This window comes from Aristolochia californica, unplaced genomic scaffold (genome assembly GCF_029961685.1).
Source record: "Aristolochia californica isolate CCGP_79_NKW_82.1479 unplaced genomic scaffold, dmAriCali1.0.hap1 SCAF_10, whole genome shotgun sequence".
Lineage (NCBI taxonomy): Eukaryota > Viridiplantae > Streptophyta > Magnoliopsida > Piperales > Aristolochiaceae > Aristolochia > Aristolochia californica.
The window spans coordinates 2,988,606-3,006,153 of NW_027181771.1; the positions used below are offsets into that span (position 1 = coordinate 2,988,606).

Consider the following 17,548-nt stretch of genomic DNA (forward strand, 5'->3'; position numbering starts at 1 on the left):
AAATCCAAGTCCATTCCAGAATTAGATCACCCTAAGACAAAATCCAAGTTAATAAAAGCTGATACAGTACAGAGGAGGTAAGTTACAGGTCCCAGGGAAGACAAGACAATCATTCCTTTCCAAAATTACAGCAACCCACAAGATGAATTAAATTGAACACACAGAAGAAAAGAATTGAGTCAAGAATATGCAGTAAAAACTAAGATCTATGCAGCCAAGCAAAAGCCCTAAAAGGGAAAAGAAATGATTGCCACAAAAAAAAAAAAAACAAAGAACCAATGGAATAAAAAATCAATCTAACAGTTAAAATGTGCTGCTGCTCTCACTGGCTGAGATTGATGAGCCCTCTGTTTTCACTTGATGTGAACTTCTACTAATATCTAGCCCTTGAAATCGGCCAAGGGAATCTTGCTGGATCATATCTGAGAAAGGGTGAGATTGTGCAAACAATTGGTTGTGGGAGATATTTGGGTGGGTAGGATGATATTGTGGTAATTGCATGCTCACAGGGGGCGATTGCTGCGGTAGAGAAAAGAAAGATGATTGGCTGTATGGAATGTAATGGATGCCTAAGTTGAATGACTCGTTAGGGTTCAGCATTTCCCCAGTTGCAATTTTGAACCTCTCCACCTCTACCTTCAATGCTTCGTTCAGGGCTGCATAAGCAATTACAAGTTAGAATACAGAATATGGAAATTGCAATTAACAAAAAAAAATTATACAGAATATGGAGGTGGAAAATGAACTTTAGATAACTATGCCAAGCATTTGGACTTTAATCCTACCTTCAGTTCGATATCTTGACAAACAAGTTAGTTTCATTTTTATGTAATCAGTCAATTAAAACTTTGTTTTTTTTAAAATGGTGGAAGATTTTATTAAGAAAGCTAAAGCAAGGCTAATACAGCATAGGATGCAACATAAGTTACAAGAAGATGGTCTTCTCTAGAGATCAAGACAGACCCCAGTACAAAGGATAGCTTTTTAAGTGGGTACTTTGACAAAAACCTCAAAAAAAGTATTAAGGATAGTCATATTTCAGGATTCTCACCAACTTATGAAAACAGAAGACTGCGCAGAAAAACTCACCATCACGTAATTGGGCTTGCTGTTCCATAGCTTGTAACCGCAGCTTGAGCTCTGTGTTCTCTGTAGTCAAGCCGGTTGTGTCTCTCTAAAAAGAAACAGAGACAAGAACACTCAAGGTCAGAAAAAGACTTCCTTTGGGCACTTCCAGCGTATGTGAATGCAATGAACTAAATATGAATCCAATGATTCAAAAAGGAATAGAAATTAAGCATTTTCAGACCAACCCATGTCTTTCTCTGCAAGATTTGGACAGCTGAAAAAAGAAAGTTTTTTTTTTCTTTTCCATTGAATGGTGATATAACCCCTCCAACATTGCTTCTTTAACGAGAAATGGGTACAAAGAAGCATGAAAATTTCTCGCTGAAAACTTATCCAGGACTTTAAAATTGAGGGAAAAATCAACAGGTAGATGTTAAAGAGGCAACCATCTAGAAGAGAATGGTCAGATGCTCAGTTGATCATTTATATATTACCACATGTGTAGCCCACATGAATAGAGAGCCAACCAAGAATAAGGCCAAAACTACAATCTAAAGTCCCAGCTATTGATCGAGGACAAATAAAAAGAGATATTGCTAATAATAGAAAGCAAGCTCAGAGAAAAATCACCCAATAAAAAATTGCCACATAACATATAATTTTATTTGCAAAGTATAAATGTTTCCTTTCCAGATAACAATCCAATTAATACTATAGGCCAATAATTTAAAATTCTAAAATTGGTATTCATTTTCACATGTATCATACAAGTCACAACCAGTCTACATCTGGCAACTACCTCTACTCATGTATAATAAATGACCGACAATTGTGCAGAACAAACTATCGAATGAATGTAAACTTTTCTGCACAATGAGAAAAGTTTTTAATTAAGAAGAGCACCAGAAACTCTTGGAGGAGAAGGATGTAAAGAGAAATGGGGAGAGAGAGAGACATATAGAGAGAGTGGAATTAATCTATCGAAAAAAGGTTCCCAACAACAAGTGTCAATGGTCCATTCCTAAGGCAGAATCATCAACGTGGATGACACTTCTGGGAGCTTGCATCCATGAGATGGTCAACCATCAGCATAAATTTTCAGTCTTGTCATAAAACATTATGAATTGCCAAGGAGAGTGATTTCTTCAATAAAACCTAAAGTAGGAACTATCAATCTCCTTCAACCAGAATATAGCAGGGAAAAAAAATTAAGTGCTTATACATACTGAATCTCCTGGAGAAGAACAGAGATTTATGCATCTATGATATCGTAGACACTAAAGAAAGCACAATAAAGAAAACAAACATATGTGGGCCAACACCTAAATTATCCACTTGTAGAGCCACAAAAGAAGGTTAACACCTAAATTATCCACTTGTAGAGCCACAAAAGAGGGCCTACACCTAAAATTATCCACTTGTAGAGCCACAAAAGAGGGCCTACACCTAAAATTATCCACTTGTAGAGCCACAAAAGAGGGCCTACACCTAAAATTATCCACTTGTAAAGCCACAAAAGAGGGCCTACACCTAAAATTATCCACTTGTAAGCCACAAAAGAAGGCTTACACATGAGGGGGAGTGTTAAGGAATAGTCCCACATAGATTAGTGAGTACAAAGATCTTGAGTTTATCAGTTGGGAAAGAGGTTTCCTGAGTTGGCTAGTCATTTTGGGATGGGCCTTAGACTCAACTTCACACTTCATGATGTTTGGGAAAAAACCAAATGAGGAAGTCGCATGTACCATGCTGGACAAGTTACGCATATAGTCAAGATTGTCTGGACAGATCCCCTCCTTCCAAAAATAAAGAAAGAATGGATGTATCCAACCCCAGCTTCTGGGTATGGATCTTTTAGCAGTCGCTTACCCCAGTTGGTCTTCCACATTTTACTGAAGATGTTGGAAGATAGGGCCCAAGCCCACACGACCAAGGAAGGCCCACATATCAAAGTGTATTAGAAGATGGGCCCAAGCCCATAAGACCAAGAAAGACGCATGGATCCAAGAGAAATAGAATACGGGCTCAAGGCCCACAAATCAAGGAGAAGGTCCATAAGCCCACATACAATGATGGCAGGATGGTAAATAAAGGGTCCTCTTATAGAGATGGCATTGATGTAATTAAATTAAATTTCTGGGGTTAAAACCCTAAACCCTAGTTCAGGGGTATTATTGTAATATTATAATTTTATAAATCTATAAATAGAACTTCAGGGGGAGGGTAAGGAATAATCAATTCCATAACCCTTCTTCCTCCAATTTTCTCCCAATGAATTTCTTTCCTTTTTTCTCCATGAGCTAAATTCATGGAGTCCTGAAAATCAACAAAAGAGATTCACCAAAATAGCCATACATCAAACTTTTGAATCCCAATAGTAATTGGCCCAAATTGTTGGCCTTGTATAATCTAACTTTAAGGTTGATTAACATCTACAGGACAAGACCCTTCTGGTGGTCCAAAGATTTGGTGTAAATAGAACACACTTCCACATGAGATGGCTTTTTGGGTCTTGAGGCAGGGATAGGGTTGAGAAAAATGGTTGTTGTAGATTGAAACTTAGATCAGGCAAAATGGAACTGACACCAACTTGCCTGTTTTATGAGGATTTGACCATGGGAATTTAGCCCATAGGACAGGCACACAATTAGGGGAAAAAACCCTCGTAAAAGTATAGTCAGAACAGGGTTTTGCAAAACTTACACCCCATAGAATTAATTCTATACAACTTAAAGAGAAAAATGAGATGCAAAACTATGTATCTGATCCACAAGTTACAATATCGACAAGACTGCAAAGTGACAGTCCCAAATGTGCAAAAAAGCCAAAGTGGACGACTCACAATATAAAAATTCATGAAATCAGAGTCTGGTTCAAGCGAAACAAAGAAACAAATAGTAAAAAATAAAAAACAGATGAATAACGTTATAGTGATAAACTTTGTGATTGAAAAGCATGGTTGCAGACTTTAAATTAATTTGAGTTTTAACTTAATTTAAAAATTGTTAACTAAATTATTGATGTCAAAGTTGCTAAACTTTACAATATTAAATAAGAAAAATTGTTTTCAAATATTCAAATTTGAATGGGCCTAATTTGGTTTTGCAGAGTGGGTTCGTATGAAGTTTCACATAAAGAGTTTCACCCACAAAGGCATTGTCAGATAACAGGATCAGCACAATTTAACACAGATTGGTTGTTTACCACATAAAAGTTTTAGATGCACAGCATACCCATGCAACCATTTTTCACAAAATACCTTTAGACAGGTGCCTTCATACTCGAGGGATAGCAGGAAAGAATGAAATCTCGATAGAATGATGAATGAACAAAAGAAATACTATCTTAAGTATGTACCTGGAATAGTGTTAATTGTGCTGAGAGAGTTGTAGCTTCAGTTTGAAGGGTCTGAACTTTTCTTTCAAGTTCTGATATGTAACGGGCTTTCCTTTCCTTCGAACGTGAGGCAGACTGCCGATTTGCCAGAATCCTGCATATTACTGTAGGCTGTTAACAATTTACTGCAGATCGATTCACTTGAGAAATGCATCTAGCATACCTATTGCTTTTTTTAACATGTTCACATATTGTTGTTTAAAACAATATTTTTAAACAAGCCAAGCACTAACAGACAACGCATGAGATCCAGGACAAAGTGCTCCAGTAGTTGAATCACCTATTGAATACATACAACTTTAACAATATGCAAAAGAAAAACAGAACTTTAAGTTCATGACCAAAATTTTTTATTTTCTATAGTGCAGGCGGAAACTCTTAATTAGTCTGGCCAATTTACCAGGTTGGTGGTTAAAACATTTGTACTGGCTAAATCTTTAAAGTTTTCCTAAACCCTAGGTTTTTAAGCAAATTGGCAGCAAAGGTCCAAAAAGAAGTGGATCAACAGCTCAGCAATAAACGTATAGATCAGCCATATAAGATTTTGAGATCCCATACCCCTCTGATGAGCACATTATATGTCACTGAACAGGCCAGAAACCAGTATAAAGATGGGTCGGCGCATGCTTCAGCATTGACATGTGAATTTTACTAGAGTCCAAGATCTATAGTCCACAAACTGCCTTTTTTCAGTCGGATGCATTATAGAGCTTTGTCTTTGATTTTGATGACGAAATATTATCTTGCCACTTTACAATAGCCCACAGGAAGGGAATAACAAAATGGGCCCAAAAATGACAAGACCTAAGGTGCTGAAATTACTAAATGATTCATAACTGTTGATGGGAATAATCCTAAATGGGTTAATATTAGAAGTCATATATTTGTTAGTTGAAAAAAACCTCCTAACTTCGGCAGTCATTGTGGGATGAACCTGGATTCAATGAGCAGGATACCTGCCTTGTAATGCTCAATTCGTGCTATGTTTAGTTTGTATCCCTTTTGTGTTGTTCACATCTCAGGCTTGTTGTCCATTTGAGTAGGCTTGAATGTGAGGAGCAGCATTAGTGGTGATAATCCATTATAGGTTAACATCAAGAGAAGTCATATGGTTATTAGATGGAGAGGAGAAAAAAAATCCTACTTCCACTAGTCATTTTGGAATGGACTTGAACCCAACATTACGATAGTCAAAACATCATAACAGTCTTGCTTCAAAGACTAGACAGCTACGAGTGTGAGCCTCCCCCTAGTGATTGCATTAAGTTGAACTTTGACAATAATGCTCTGGGATGCCCCAGACCAGCTGGTGTGGGGGGCATATTCAGGAATCATAGAGGAGAGACTGTTCTTTCCTATGTTGGGCCAGTTGGTATCGCGGATTCCAACATTGCGGAGGTGACTGCTCTTCATTTTGGTTTGAAAATTTTCACAAGGGAAGCTGCTGATTGAGGGGGGCTCCAAAGTGGTCATCAGCTGGTGCGCAAGTTCAGCGCCCCCCCCCCCCCCCCCTAGCAGCATTGGCAAATTATTTCATCTATTGCAGATATTGTATCTTCAATTACTTGTACTTGGAATCACATTCCTAGGTCAACCAATTCTTTTGCTGATAGGCTAACTAAATTTGGAACTTCCCAGCAATTTCTCATTGTTTGGGACGGTTCCCCCTCATTGTAATCTTGCTCACTTGAGCCTTTTAATATAACTTAACACTATTTCAAACAAAAAAAAAATATTAAACAGCTACATGACTTCTTAGACTACAAAGGGGTGTAAGCTCTAGTGGATCTCTTTGACATGAGAATTCCTCTAAATTTTGTTCATCAAAAGTTCATGGCTCAAGATATCCAAGGACAACTCCATACAGTAAATTATGTAACACTTGAAAGGAAACCAACATTCAGCTATAGGAGATGCACTGACTTCAAGCACTCTTAACCCACCTCATGCTTTTTTTTTTTAACACATGCACACACACACCCTTAACCCTTGTTGAGACTTAAACCCGATACCTTACACTAGAAATTCTCCCATGTGACCATTAGCCAAAGGCCCTAGTCACTGGCACCTCTTGCTTTTGATACTCATAAAAAATAATGCTACTAGAATGGCCCCTAACAGAAACATGTACAATCATCCTAAATACTTTTTGGACCACTGAAGCAAAACTCAGAGTTTGCACAAAATGACATTATTTCGACAATTTCACAAAAGTATAATATAAGAAGCCTTTCTGCTTCATCACCAGAAGAAGAGAAAGATAGTCCTTTTGTTTTGGTATTCACATCTCCAATTTTCCTAGCTCTAGGTAGCATGAAAACTATATTGATACATAGGATCTACGCAACTTTCTATTGCACAACCCTAAGGCACTATATGTTGTTTCCACAACTATCCTTATCTTGCTGTTCATTGAACAATTTGTCCTCCATCATAGAGCTCACTGACGATTCTGAAGGAAGATAATGAAAAAAAAATTCTTATTAGTTTTTTATTTTTGGAAAAGAATGAAAGGCAATCTTCAGGTTCAATGGGTTGGGAGTCAAGAGTCTTGTCTTAAAAAAGCTGGATTTCTTTGGATTATTCTTAACTAGTCCATGTCATTGGCCTAGTTTGTTTCTTGTCAATCTCTCGACTAACACTAGCCATGGTGTTACATGGTTTCCATCAAACATGCCAGAATCATCTCAAACAGTTAATCCTTTGTTGAATCTTCACTGTGTATAAAAGCAATATGCTTGACTTGATGACTCTTAATTGAACTCTCTACAAGAAAACAGGATTTGTTTATCACAGTTGCTCTAAATCATCTCTTCTATCCAGGATTGATGTACCCCATAGAAGCTCTATAATGGTTGGTAATAGCTTATGGCAAATTATGCAGACTGCTAGTCATATGGAGAGATCAAAAGAAACAGCTATTCCCTGGAGTGCATTAAGCTCCCATGACCATATGCAACAAAAGTTTGGAGTTTTAGAAATCCATAAACCCATCTCCTGCTTGCATGAAAGTAAAGGACATAGTTATTTGTCAATGGTTACAGGGATCAAGAACAACAACCCTTGCTTCCTCAGGATGGGAAAAAAGAAACAACTGTCCATGCATTCCTCCTCCCCTCAGATTGCTCAGATTGAATTTTTATGTTAGTTCTAGAGCCAACCCAGCCCTGGCTGGTTGGAAAGGGGCTTCCAGAAATTCAAAGGGGGTTGTCATCCACACTTATTTCAATTCCCTAGGTATCATTGGTAAGTGGAAACAAGCTCATGGCTCTTCACTTAGCTGAGAGATTTCTTGAAGAATCAAGAATCCAGATCCCTTGAGGTTGAGACAACTCCAATGTCATGGTGGATTGGCACAAGAACAATTTGCATCCTCCACAAGATTTTGGCACATTTTCAAAGAGATTCAAGAAATTGTCAAGGGCTTCTTCACCAATTGATGGTCCTACACAAATTCTGCCATTCTGTCCAGTTGATAGATTAGATAGGGAAGGGTGGATTTCCAACCCCTCAGTGGAGGGTCCTAACACTTCTCATGTCCCCATAACATTCCTCTCTCAGGCCATGGTCTGAGTTTTAGCTCTCTGTACTCTTTCTATTTATTCCACTAACCTCTCTGTCATTTAGATAAAAAAGGGATGATCACTTTTCATGACCATAACAGCAAGTCATATCTGCAAGAATTGCACGAAATGAATCTACTGGAAGTGTTACCTCGTAATACTTCTGTGATATTCTATGGTTTCTGAAGCAAGCTACATTAGTTTCAAGGAAAGCAAAGATTCGCATCCTGATGTACAAGTTCAAAGAGCTACCAAAAAAGAAAAAGACATCAAACGCCATAATGATAAACTATATAGGAACGTTCATCAAATCCTCATTTCAACTTCAATAATTGCATTCAACAAAGTACTCCTAGAAAGAAAAGATCACCAGGCAACTGAGCACACTCTAACAGATAGAGAAGGTGTATGTTAGAGCACAATTCCATTTAGATCACGGCATAGAAGTGCATGAACGGTGAATCATACCAGAACTTCGCATTCATATGCTGCTATACCGGATATTTTCTTAAAGCAAAGAGGATATCTCTTGCACAAAAATAAATAGTAGGCTAGATTCTGAGTGTCTTATAGTTAGTCCCCTTGACATGCCAAAGTGAAGAGAAGCACATTTTTCTTGCAAACAAAATGACAGAAAAAAAAGGATGGAGCTAAAGAGAATTTCAAGCCTTCAGGTTTATTTCTCATCCATTTCACTTACCCAGTAACTCTGCCAGTCATATCGAGGACAGATAACAAAGGAAGGTGATCTCAGGTCAATAGCTATTGGAAAGTGGGAACCCATTGTCAAAACAGTAAAGACTAAAAATACTCGCATCTTATGGCAGCACACTAAGTCGCTGCTGGCTTCACACATGTATCCTTATGGAAAATGTCAAAGAAATTCATTAATAAAATAGATTTGGTGTGAAATAACTAAGAAAAATAAGATACTCATGTAACTACTGGCTACTCCAAAATTATAAAAATAATTTTTTAATTTGATGTCATAAATATAAATTTATATACATTATTAATGTATTAATTAAATAATATACCATATTCTAAAAAATATATAATAATTTCAATTATTTCTAAAGGTATTAGTTTTTTAAATTTTATGACATAAATTTTTATATAATTATGAACTAAATTAGTAGTTATTTTATTTATTCACATAACTAAGCAATAGTAAATAATTAAGAACTTTCTAATTAATTCAATTAAATAATTATAAGATAATATTTTTTATTTTACATAAGAATCATCAACTAATATATAATAAATCTAATTACATAAAAAAATAATGTGTACTCACAAATTAAATAAAAGATTAAAGATTAAAGTTACTAATTTAAAAATATTTATATTATTTAAGTAATTAATAAAAATTATACATAATTAAATTTTATCCATAAATTTTCTTAAATCGATGATAAAAAAATTTATTTATAAACAAAATATATAATTTAAATAATTTTAAAAACCCGACGGAGAAGACATCCCACCGCTGTGGGAGGGCCTCCCCTGCCGCCGTTGGCTTCCCATCGCCAGACAAGTACAGGGACGGCGAGAGGGGGGGCCTTTTCCACCCCATTATCTTGCTCCGGCGTCCACTGCAAGTTGTGGAGGGCGCTTGGGAGGAAAAATGGGCGGGGGATGGCTGCCTCCTCCCTGCGGCGACAGGAAGCCGATGGCGGGAGGAGGATGCCCTCCCTCGCCGTCGTTTGTGATAAAAATACGAAGAGAAGAGGAAGGAGAATGAGAAGGAGAAGGAGAAGGAAGAACGGAACGAAGGCGAAGATGGAATGGGAAGTGAATTCCATTTGTGAAACGTAAAATTTCAGATTCCATCGTTTTGTGAAGAAACGGGTTGATCTACTCTCTCCTGAGTAAAAAGAATTCCACTCCAACTTTTACGCGATTTTGTCATTTAATTGAGTGGAGTTCACATTCCACTCTAACTTTCCAAATGCACTAACAAGGCCTTATGACAAGGTAGTCATGAAATAAAAACCAAATTCTATTCGAGGCCAATCCAACTCGGCGATAAAAGATGAACAGACAAAAGGTTACCCGTTTCAAAGCCACCATAGAATGATATCAGAAACTACAATAAAATAAAATAATAAATAAACACTCACTGACCGCTTTGCGCGCTTTGGATCAATGGCAGCGAGCTCGGCGAGCTTATCGGCAGCCATTGCCTTCTTTGCATCGGCAATTTCGCCGAAAACACTCTCCCCTTTCGTCGTTGTCATGGACCCATCTACGGAGTTACTATGGCGATGCCTAGGCCTAACCGGAGCCGATTTCTCGTCACTCTTGGCCGGCGCCGTTCCCGGGCCCCCATTCTGGCTCCCCTGCCCCATGGAATCCTCCATTCTCGAGCCCAAATTTTCTATTTCCATATAAGTACAAAAAAAGTCGTCCTCGGATCCGATCTCGTCAAGGTTGGAGGAGGAGGACCCGTTGGCCGGCCCAAAAGGGTCGGCGACAAGATCGATGTCGTCGGGGATCCGAAAAGCCACCTCGGACTGAGCCCTCCTGTGATGAGAAGATCGAAAAGGGTGAGGACTCGCGTTAGAGAGGTTAGAGACAGGGGGTTTTGGTGGATTTCGATTGGGGATGTCCGGCATTTGCATTTTTCCCACTCCTTTCTTCCCTGCCTCGTTTTTCCCCTATATTTTCTCTGCCCCTTTCCGTCAATTATCACAGAGAAGATCCCGGGTTAGAGTTTTTTCTTAGCATGGCAGCGCTACAGGAAGTGAGAGAAAAATAGCAAATCCTGTCCCGAGAAAGCGTCTGTGATCCCTTTGGACAGAGAAAAGTCCGGTTCTAAATTATCTAATGCAGCTCCGCCGCGTTTCCGCCACTACCGGAGGGAAAGAAATTTGTGTCTTTGGACACAAGAAAGGAATTTCTTCACTCTTTTTAGTTCTGGATCATGTGCGGGGCCCACTAGTGGTGGCGTTCTGGTAATTTCACTCGCTAGTGGTGCAGATATGCTGACGCGTGTGATGGTGCACGTGTAACTTTTCTGTGTGGGACTATTCTGGCGCTTGGCCACGAGGTACACGTACAAGCAAAATTCCAACAAAGTGGGACCTACAGAAAAAACCGCCACTCGGCAAGAAATGGAGGCAAGCACATGATCGGAGTCGGGACCACGTGGGTTGCCGGATGACCTTGAGTCCAATAATTGTTTAAGATATAATATACGACAAATTGACAAGTGTAGTTAGGCAAAATACTTGACCTAGAATGTTACCCTTTCTCCCTAAAGATTTTTTTTAATATTTTTTAATTTTATTTAATTTTATTTAATTTTATTTAATTTTATTTAATTTTAACTCGTAGGAAGATGTTTACAATGATTACAATACCCTTGGAACAACATCCTACTTGTATGGTCACAAGTCCGTGCCATCTTTATGGGAGTCCCTTTATTTACTTGTTATGTCAACCCTACACATGGGTATCATTCTAACAAAGCCTACCATGAAAAAATGTTTTAGGTGACCGACAACGAAGAATTCTATAAGTTGTCGTTAAAAACATCCATGTAAGGGAGAGAACGGAAGATGGAAAAATTTCAACAAAAGATATTGAAGGTTGAAGACCATAGAAACCACATAGACATGAGTTTTTTCAAGATATATGTTCCAGCTTGAAGGAGAGTGTTTGAAGGTATAATTAAATTTTACTTTATTTTCCAGGAAAACGTTTTTTAATTAGAAACTGAACTCCTAAGATTGTTAGGCCCAAAAAAACACAGTGGTAAGTTTTTTTTGTTTTCCCCTTGTATTGGATGTTTTCCCATGACACCACTATGACTAGTTTTTGAGTTTACTCTCCTTTGAATCAGAAAAGGAATTAAGCACAAAAGAAATGTGAAGCAGATGTTTGCCAATGTTTGTGGCTACTTGCGGGGAAAGAGCCCTTGTGCTGGTGTTGCTGCTCAAGTTATTAATTGTATTGGTATCTTTTATTTCTTTATGGCTGCTCGTGGTTTTATATCTAGTTAAAACCTCCATTGACATGTTTCTTCTGGTTGTTAAGGGTTTATTCATTTGTCTCTTGACTTGGATTGATTATTAGTTGAGTTGGTGCTTAATGCAGCCTATGGTACCATGTCCTTCATCTAAATTACTTATACTTATCCTAATTACATTTTTTTTTTGTTACTTTTCAATGGGAGTTTGCTTGGTAACCTGGGACCTGCTGGCCTTCGCGGTGTCATCCGCTATTTTGAGGGTACTACCTTCCTCATTTATTTTGGGCCTTTTGGAACGTCGGATTCTACTATCGCAGGGTTTATGGCCCTCCTTCAGAGACTCTCTCTTTCATGATCACTTCTTTGGTATTGTTGAAGGCAACTCCAAGGTGGTGATCTCCTGGTGCTCCTCCTTTCCAAACCTCCTTGGCGCTACCAGAATGCCTTCTATGACTTTAAGGATATCTCCTCTTCCCTCTGTTGTATTTGGACTTATGTACCATGTTTGACCAATTCTTTGGGCAACACCCTTTCTAGGAATTGGGCTCCCTTCAAATCTCTTGTTGTTTTGCCATCCCTGATTGCTTGTAATTTGGTCTCTTGTGCTTAATAAAGCTCATCATTTTCAAAAAAAACAAAAAAAAACTTACGCTTATTCTCTATTTTGATTGTTGTAGTTGGTAAATCAATTCATCAAACCAAAGAGAAAACCCAACTAATTTGCAACTCTACTACTTGCCTTTGGTGGGTAAATCTTCTAATCATTAGTAGTTTAAGAGTCTTAAATGAATCCAATGGTGTACCTATTCACATTGTTGGCTTTGATGGGAACAAGTATTAATTATTAATGATGGGCAAACCTCTAACAAATGGAGTTGAACTTGACCCCAAAACTGTATTAGAATCACAAATACAGGTCGCCACTGAACTAGGTTTCCTTATCCCTCAAAGATAGGAAACCTTCTCTTCATTTGCCTCATTTGGTTTGCAATCTATTGATTTTCAGGACTCTATGGATTTAACTCAAGGAGAAAAAAAGAAAGACATCCATTGGGAGAAAAACAAGAGGAAGAAGAGGTTTATGGACTTATCCTAACCCTTCCCCTAAAACTCAATTTATAGATTAATTAAACTATAATATTACAATTATAACCTAGAACTTTAACCTAATTAATGACATATCTATAAGATAACTCTTTATTTACCATCATGTCATCTTTGTATGGGCATGTGGGCCTTCCTTGGTCTTATGGCTTGAACTCATCTTCTAACACACTTGGATGTATGGGCCTTCCTTGGTCTTATAGGCTTGGGCCCATCTTCCAACACACTTGGATATGTGGCGTTCTTTGATCGTGTGGGCTTGAACCCATCTTCCAAAGACAACTTGGATATGTAGGCAAATGAAGAGGGTTTCCTTATCCCTCAAAGATAGGAAACCTTCTCTTCATTTGCCTCATTTGGTTTGTAATCTATAGGGAAGAAAGACTACTTATGGTTCTCAAGACAACTTAAACAAAACCTTATAACAAAAAGCTAGAACAGATGGTAGGAGATGACCTTGGTTAGATGTTAGCTATATTATTGAAAGTCATGACTATCAAATATCAACCAATTCATCCAATTGAGGATTGGGTTTTTACAAATAAATTTTTGATGTTTAAACTGTCCTCGATTTTGTGTGCTCTTTCTCTTTATGAAACAAATATGCCTCTTGGAAACATCATAGATTTAAACACCTTAGAGTAAGCTGCACTCCAACGAAATGAAGATAATATTACTTGAATACGTTCCCAATACCCATTGTTGATTCTAGGGCTCTAATCTGTATTAAACTCTAACTTAGTAGAGAGAGTAGTGGAAAAGAGAAGAGAAGAGAAGGAGAAGAAGAAAAAAGGAGAAGAAGATAAGGTGTTTGAAGAAGTGCTAGAAGAGGAAGAGATGAAGAGAGCAATGAATAAGGAAAAGAGTATCTAAGTTAGAATGAGCTCTTCTACTTTCCTTTATTTATAATAGATAGTAAACATTTCATAAAGTCACATATACCCTTGTCCATATCAGGGTAAGACAAGGACTTGCTTATGTAAGAAATAACAACTAAAAGAGAAATAAAATGAAAAATAAATTAATTATAAGTCTGTTTTTTAACATTGTCCTCAAGGTGGAGGATAAATATCATAAATGCCCAATTTGGCACATGAATGTGATGTGCACCAACTGCAACTACAACTGCTTTGCTGAAGATGTCTGCAAATTGATTCTTAGATGGGATGTAATATATTAATGATGTTTATTTGTAGTATCTTGAGTAAAGTCACAATCAATCTCAATATTTTTGGTCCTCTCATGAGAGACTAGTTTGTATGGTAATATGTATAGCCACTTAATTATCATAATAAAGTTGCATAGGTGCTGTCATAGGAAACCCAAGTTCAATCAATAATGACTTCATCCATACCATCTCAATAATTGTATGATCCACAACTCAATACTCTATCTCTGTACTAGACCTTACCACCACATTTTGTTTTTTGCTTCTCTAAGATACGATTTCCACAAATGTACAATAGCTAAAAATTGATTTTCTGTCATCAAAAGATCTGATCCAATCTACATATGGAAATCCTTCAATACTAACATTTCTATGGAACTCGTACAACAACCATTGTCTTGGATGTCTCTTAAAATACGACAAAATTATTTCTAATGCTTGCCAATGTTAGGCCTGTGGCTGATGCTTAAACTGACTTATAACACTTACAACAAAATATCAGGTCTTATTACTATGAGGTAGATTGTTTACCAACAAAGCTATTGAAACCGTCCCACATTTACCTCTCTACTAGATTCAACAGACAATTTCAAAGTAGGATCTATAGGCGTGTCAAGCGGTTGGTGCCGAAGCATATTGGTTTATTCAAGCAGGTCTAACACATATTTTCTTTGAAACAAGACTATATCATACTGAGATTGTAGGACTTCAGTCCCAAGGTAATATTTGAGTAGACCAAGGTCCTAGGTTTGTAACTTTGTTGCACAAACCTTGCTTTACTTGCTGAATCTTTTTTGTACCACCGTTTGTTAGAATAATATCATCTCACATTAGGATCTATAGGAGTGTCAAGAGGTTGGTGCCGAAGTATATTGGTTTCTTCAAGCAGGTCTAACACATATTTTATTTGAAACAAGACTATATCATACTGAGATTGTAGGACTTTAGTCCCAAGGAAATATGTGAGTAGGCCAAGGTCCTTGGTTTGAAACTTTTTGCACAAACCTTGCTTTACTTGCTGAATCCCCTTTGTATCATTGTTTTTTTTGAATAATATCATCAACATAGATTGCTACGAGGATCCCACCTTGATTAGTATGCTTGACAAAAATTAAATGATCCATTTTGCACCTCTTGAAGCCAAAATCAATAACAACCGTGTTGAATTTTTTCAGTCTATAGATAGATTTCTTAAGTCTATATGCTATATTCCCCTCAACCACAAATCCAGGTGGTTTTGACATATACACTTTCTCATGAAGATCACCTTTAAGGAAAACATTTTTAGCATCGAGTTGAAAGATAGACAGGCTAAAGTTTGCAACAATAAATATAAGAACATGTACCGAGTTAAGCTTTGCCAGTTAATACCATAAGACTGAATGTAAACCTTTTGCAACTAACCGTGCTTTAAGGCCATGAATATTGTCATTAGGATTGTGCTTGATGGTGAAAACCTATCTACATCCCTTTAGTTTCTTTTCCATGTGGCAAGGAAGTTAACTCCCATGTGTTATTGTCATACATGTTACCATTTCTTCTTCCATTTTGCTTTCAACATCCTTTTACTGGTCTTTGGGAAACTTGACGTTTCAATGGTCCTCAATATAGTTTCTCTCATTTGGTTGGATTTCAGTTATAGTTAATGTGTTTGTGCTTTCGGTATGTTTTACTCTTCGAACATTAGTTTTTGCAAAATTCCTACTGTCAAGCTTTTGTTTATGGTAGTTTCGGCCTTGACATGACAAGTTAGGGTTGGGGTTCTTATTTGGTTAGCAGTTGGTTTTTGTTGGCAGCGTGTAAATTTGTTTTCAGAAGATATCTTTATGATCTTTAAAAATGAGTGTAAATAGTTGATAGAGAAAAAAAAATCTTGTAGTGTTCTCTAACCATAAATAGGGTTAGTGCAATACCTCTTGTACGTGATAGGGCCATGAAGGAGAGGATAAAACTTACTAGTGGTATATATAGTATTATCTAAAGGGCATCTGATAATTGTATAGGTCTGAAGCAATAGAAACAATATATATTCTTTCGTTGTTCGGCATAGGTCGTCCAAATTGTTTTCTACATGCCAGGCTTGGAAGGATCTATTTCCTCATTTTTGCTCCCAGGTGGAAATTTTTGTAAAATAAGAAAATAAAAATGTTTGCATTAGCCATCTTAGTCAGCTTGTAGATGTTGCTGCTTTCCCTTTTTTGGTAGTAGGAGTAGGTGGTACTGCCATTGCTGAAAGCTTCACTCCTCCACATTTGCTGGGTCAAGACTTAACAGAGAGGAGTTGTTGACTATTGGTTGTCGTTCGTAGCCGTAAGAGCCATTGCCAAAAATTTCTACCACTTTTCCTCTTTTATAGCTAGGGTTCTCATCGAGTAGAGAGCAGAAGAGAGAATGAGGACGATGGAAAGTAGGGGCATGGTGGTAAGGATTCCATTCCTCCTTGAACCTGTATGTTTTTAGACTTCAACCATCCTTACTCTGCGGAGTCAAATAGCAACCCCGTTCCCACATTTAGTGGGGCATGATGGTAAGGATTCCATATGAAACCCGTCCCGTTGCTATCTTTATTGATTGCTTGAATGTCTTAGGTTTTCACAAGAGCTCCAGTCAAAGTTGTTGATAGGATTCTAGAGGGAGTTAGGATGTTACTTAGGCTTCATAATAATTTCTACAAAAAGAAGAATAAGAGGGATGTCAAGCGTAGTTTTTTTTAGTCAGCTCGTAGATGCTGCTGCTTTCCCTTTTTTGGTAGTAGGAGTAGGTGCTACTGCCATTGTTGAAAGCTTCACTCCTCCACATTTGGTGGGTCAAGAGTTACCAGAGAGGACTTGTTGACTGCCGATTACCGTTCATAGCCGTTAGAGCCATTGCCAAAAATTTTCACCACCTTTCCTTTTTGATAGCTACGGTTTTCATCGAGCTGAGAGCATAAGAGAGAATGAGGACGATGGAAAGTAGGGCATGGTGGTAAGGATTCCGTTCCTCCATGAACCTATATGTTTTTTTACTCCAACCATCCTTACTCTGCGGAGTCAAATAGCAACCCCGTTCCCACATTTAGCGGGGCATGGTGGTAAGGATTCCATATGAAACCCGTCTTGTTGCTATCTTTATTGATTGCTTGAATGTCCTAGGTTTTCACAAGAACTCTTGTCAAAGTTGTTGATAGCATTCTAGCGGGAGTTAGGATGTTACATAGACTTCATAATAATTTATACAAAAAAAAGAATAAGAGGGATGTCAGGCGTAGTTTTATTTTTAGTCAGCTGGTAG

The 17,548-nt window shown here is 37.7% G+C and overlaps 1 protein-coding gene across 1 annotated transcript; it reads right to left on the minus strand.

Annotated features, from left to right (window-relative positions):
* Positions 1 to 32: 32 nt before the first annotated feature.
* On the minus strand, positions 33 to 10,894 carry LOC137933977 (transcription factor RF2b-like). The gene is made up of 4 exons (XM_068778140.1): positions 10,155 to 10,894; positions 4,426 to 4,558; positions 1,090 to 1,174; positions 33 to 656 (listed from the first exon to the last, which is right to left on the minus strand). Exons 1-4 carry the CDS (start codon positions 10,649 to 10,651, stop codon positions 304 to 306), a joined length of 1,068 nt encoding a protein of 355 aa, XP_068634241.1. The 5' UTR covers positions 10,652 to 10,894; the 3' UTR covers positions 33 to 303.
* Positions 10,895 to 17,548: the final 6,654 nt, after the last annotated feature.

Coding starts and splice junctions, on each gene's coding strand:
- LOC137933977 (XM_068778140.1), bottom strand. CDS start 10,651: ATGCAAATGCCGGACATCCCCAATCGAAATCCACCAAAACCCCCTGTC. Junction 4,559..10,154: donor GATCCAAAGCGCGCAAAGCG/GTCAGTGAGTGT, acceptor AGTAATATGCAG/GATTCTGGCAAATCGGCAGT. Junction 657..1,089: donor GCAAGCCCAATTACGTGATG/GTGAGTTTTTCT, acceptor TTGCTTATGCAG/CCCTGAACGAAGCATTGAAG.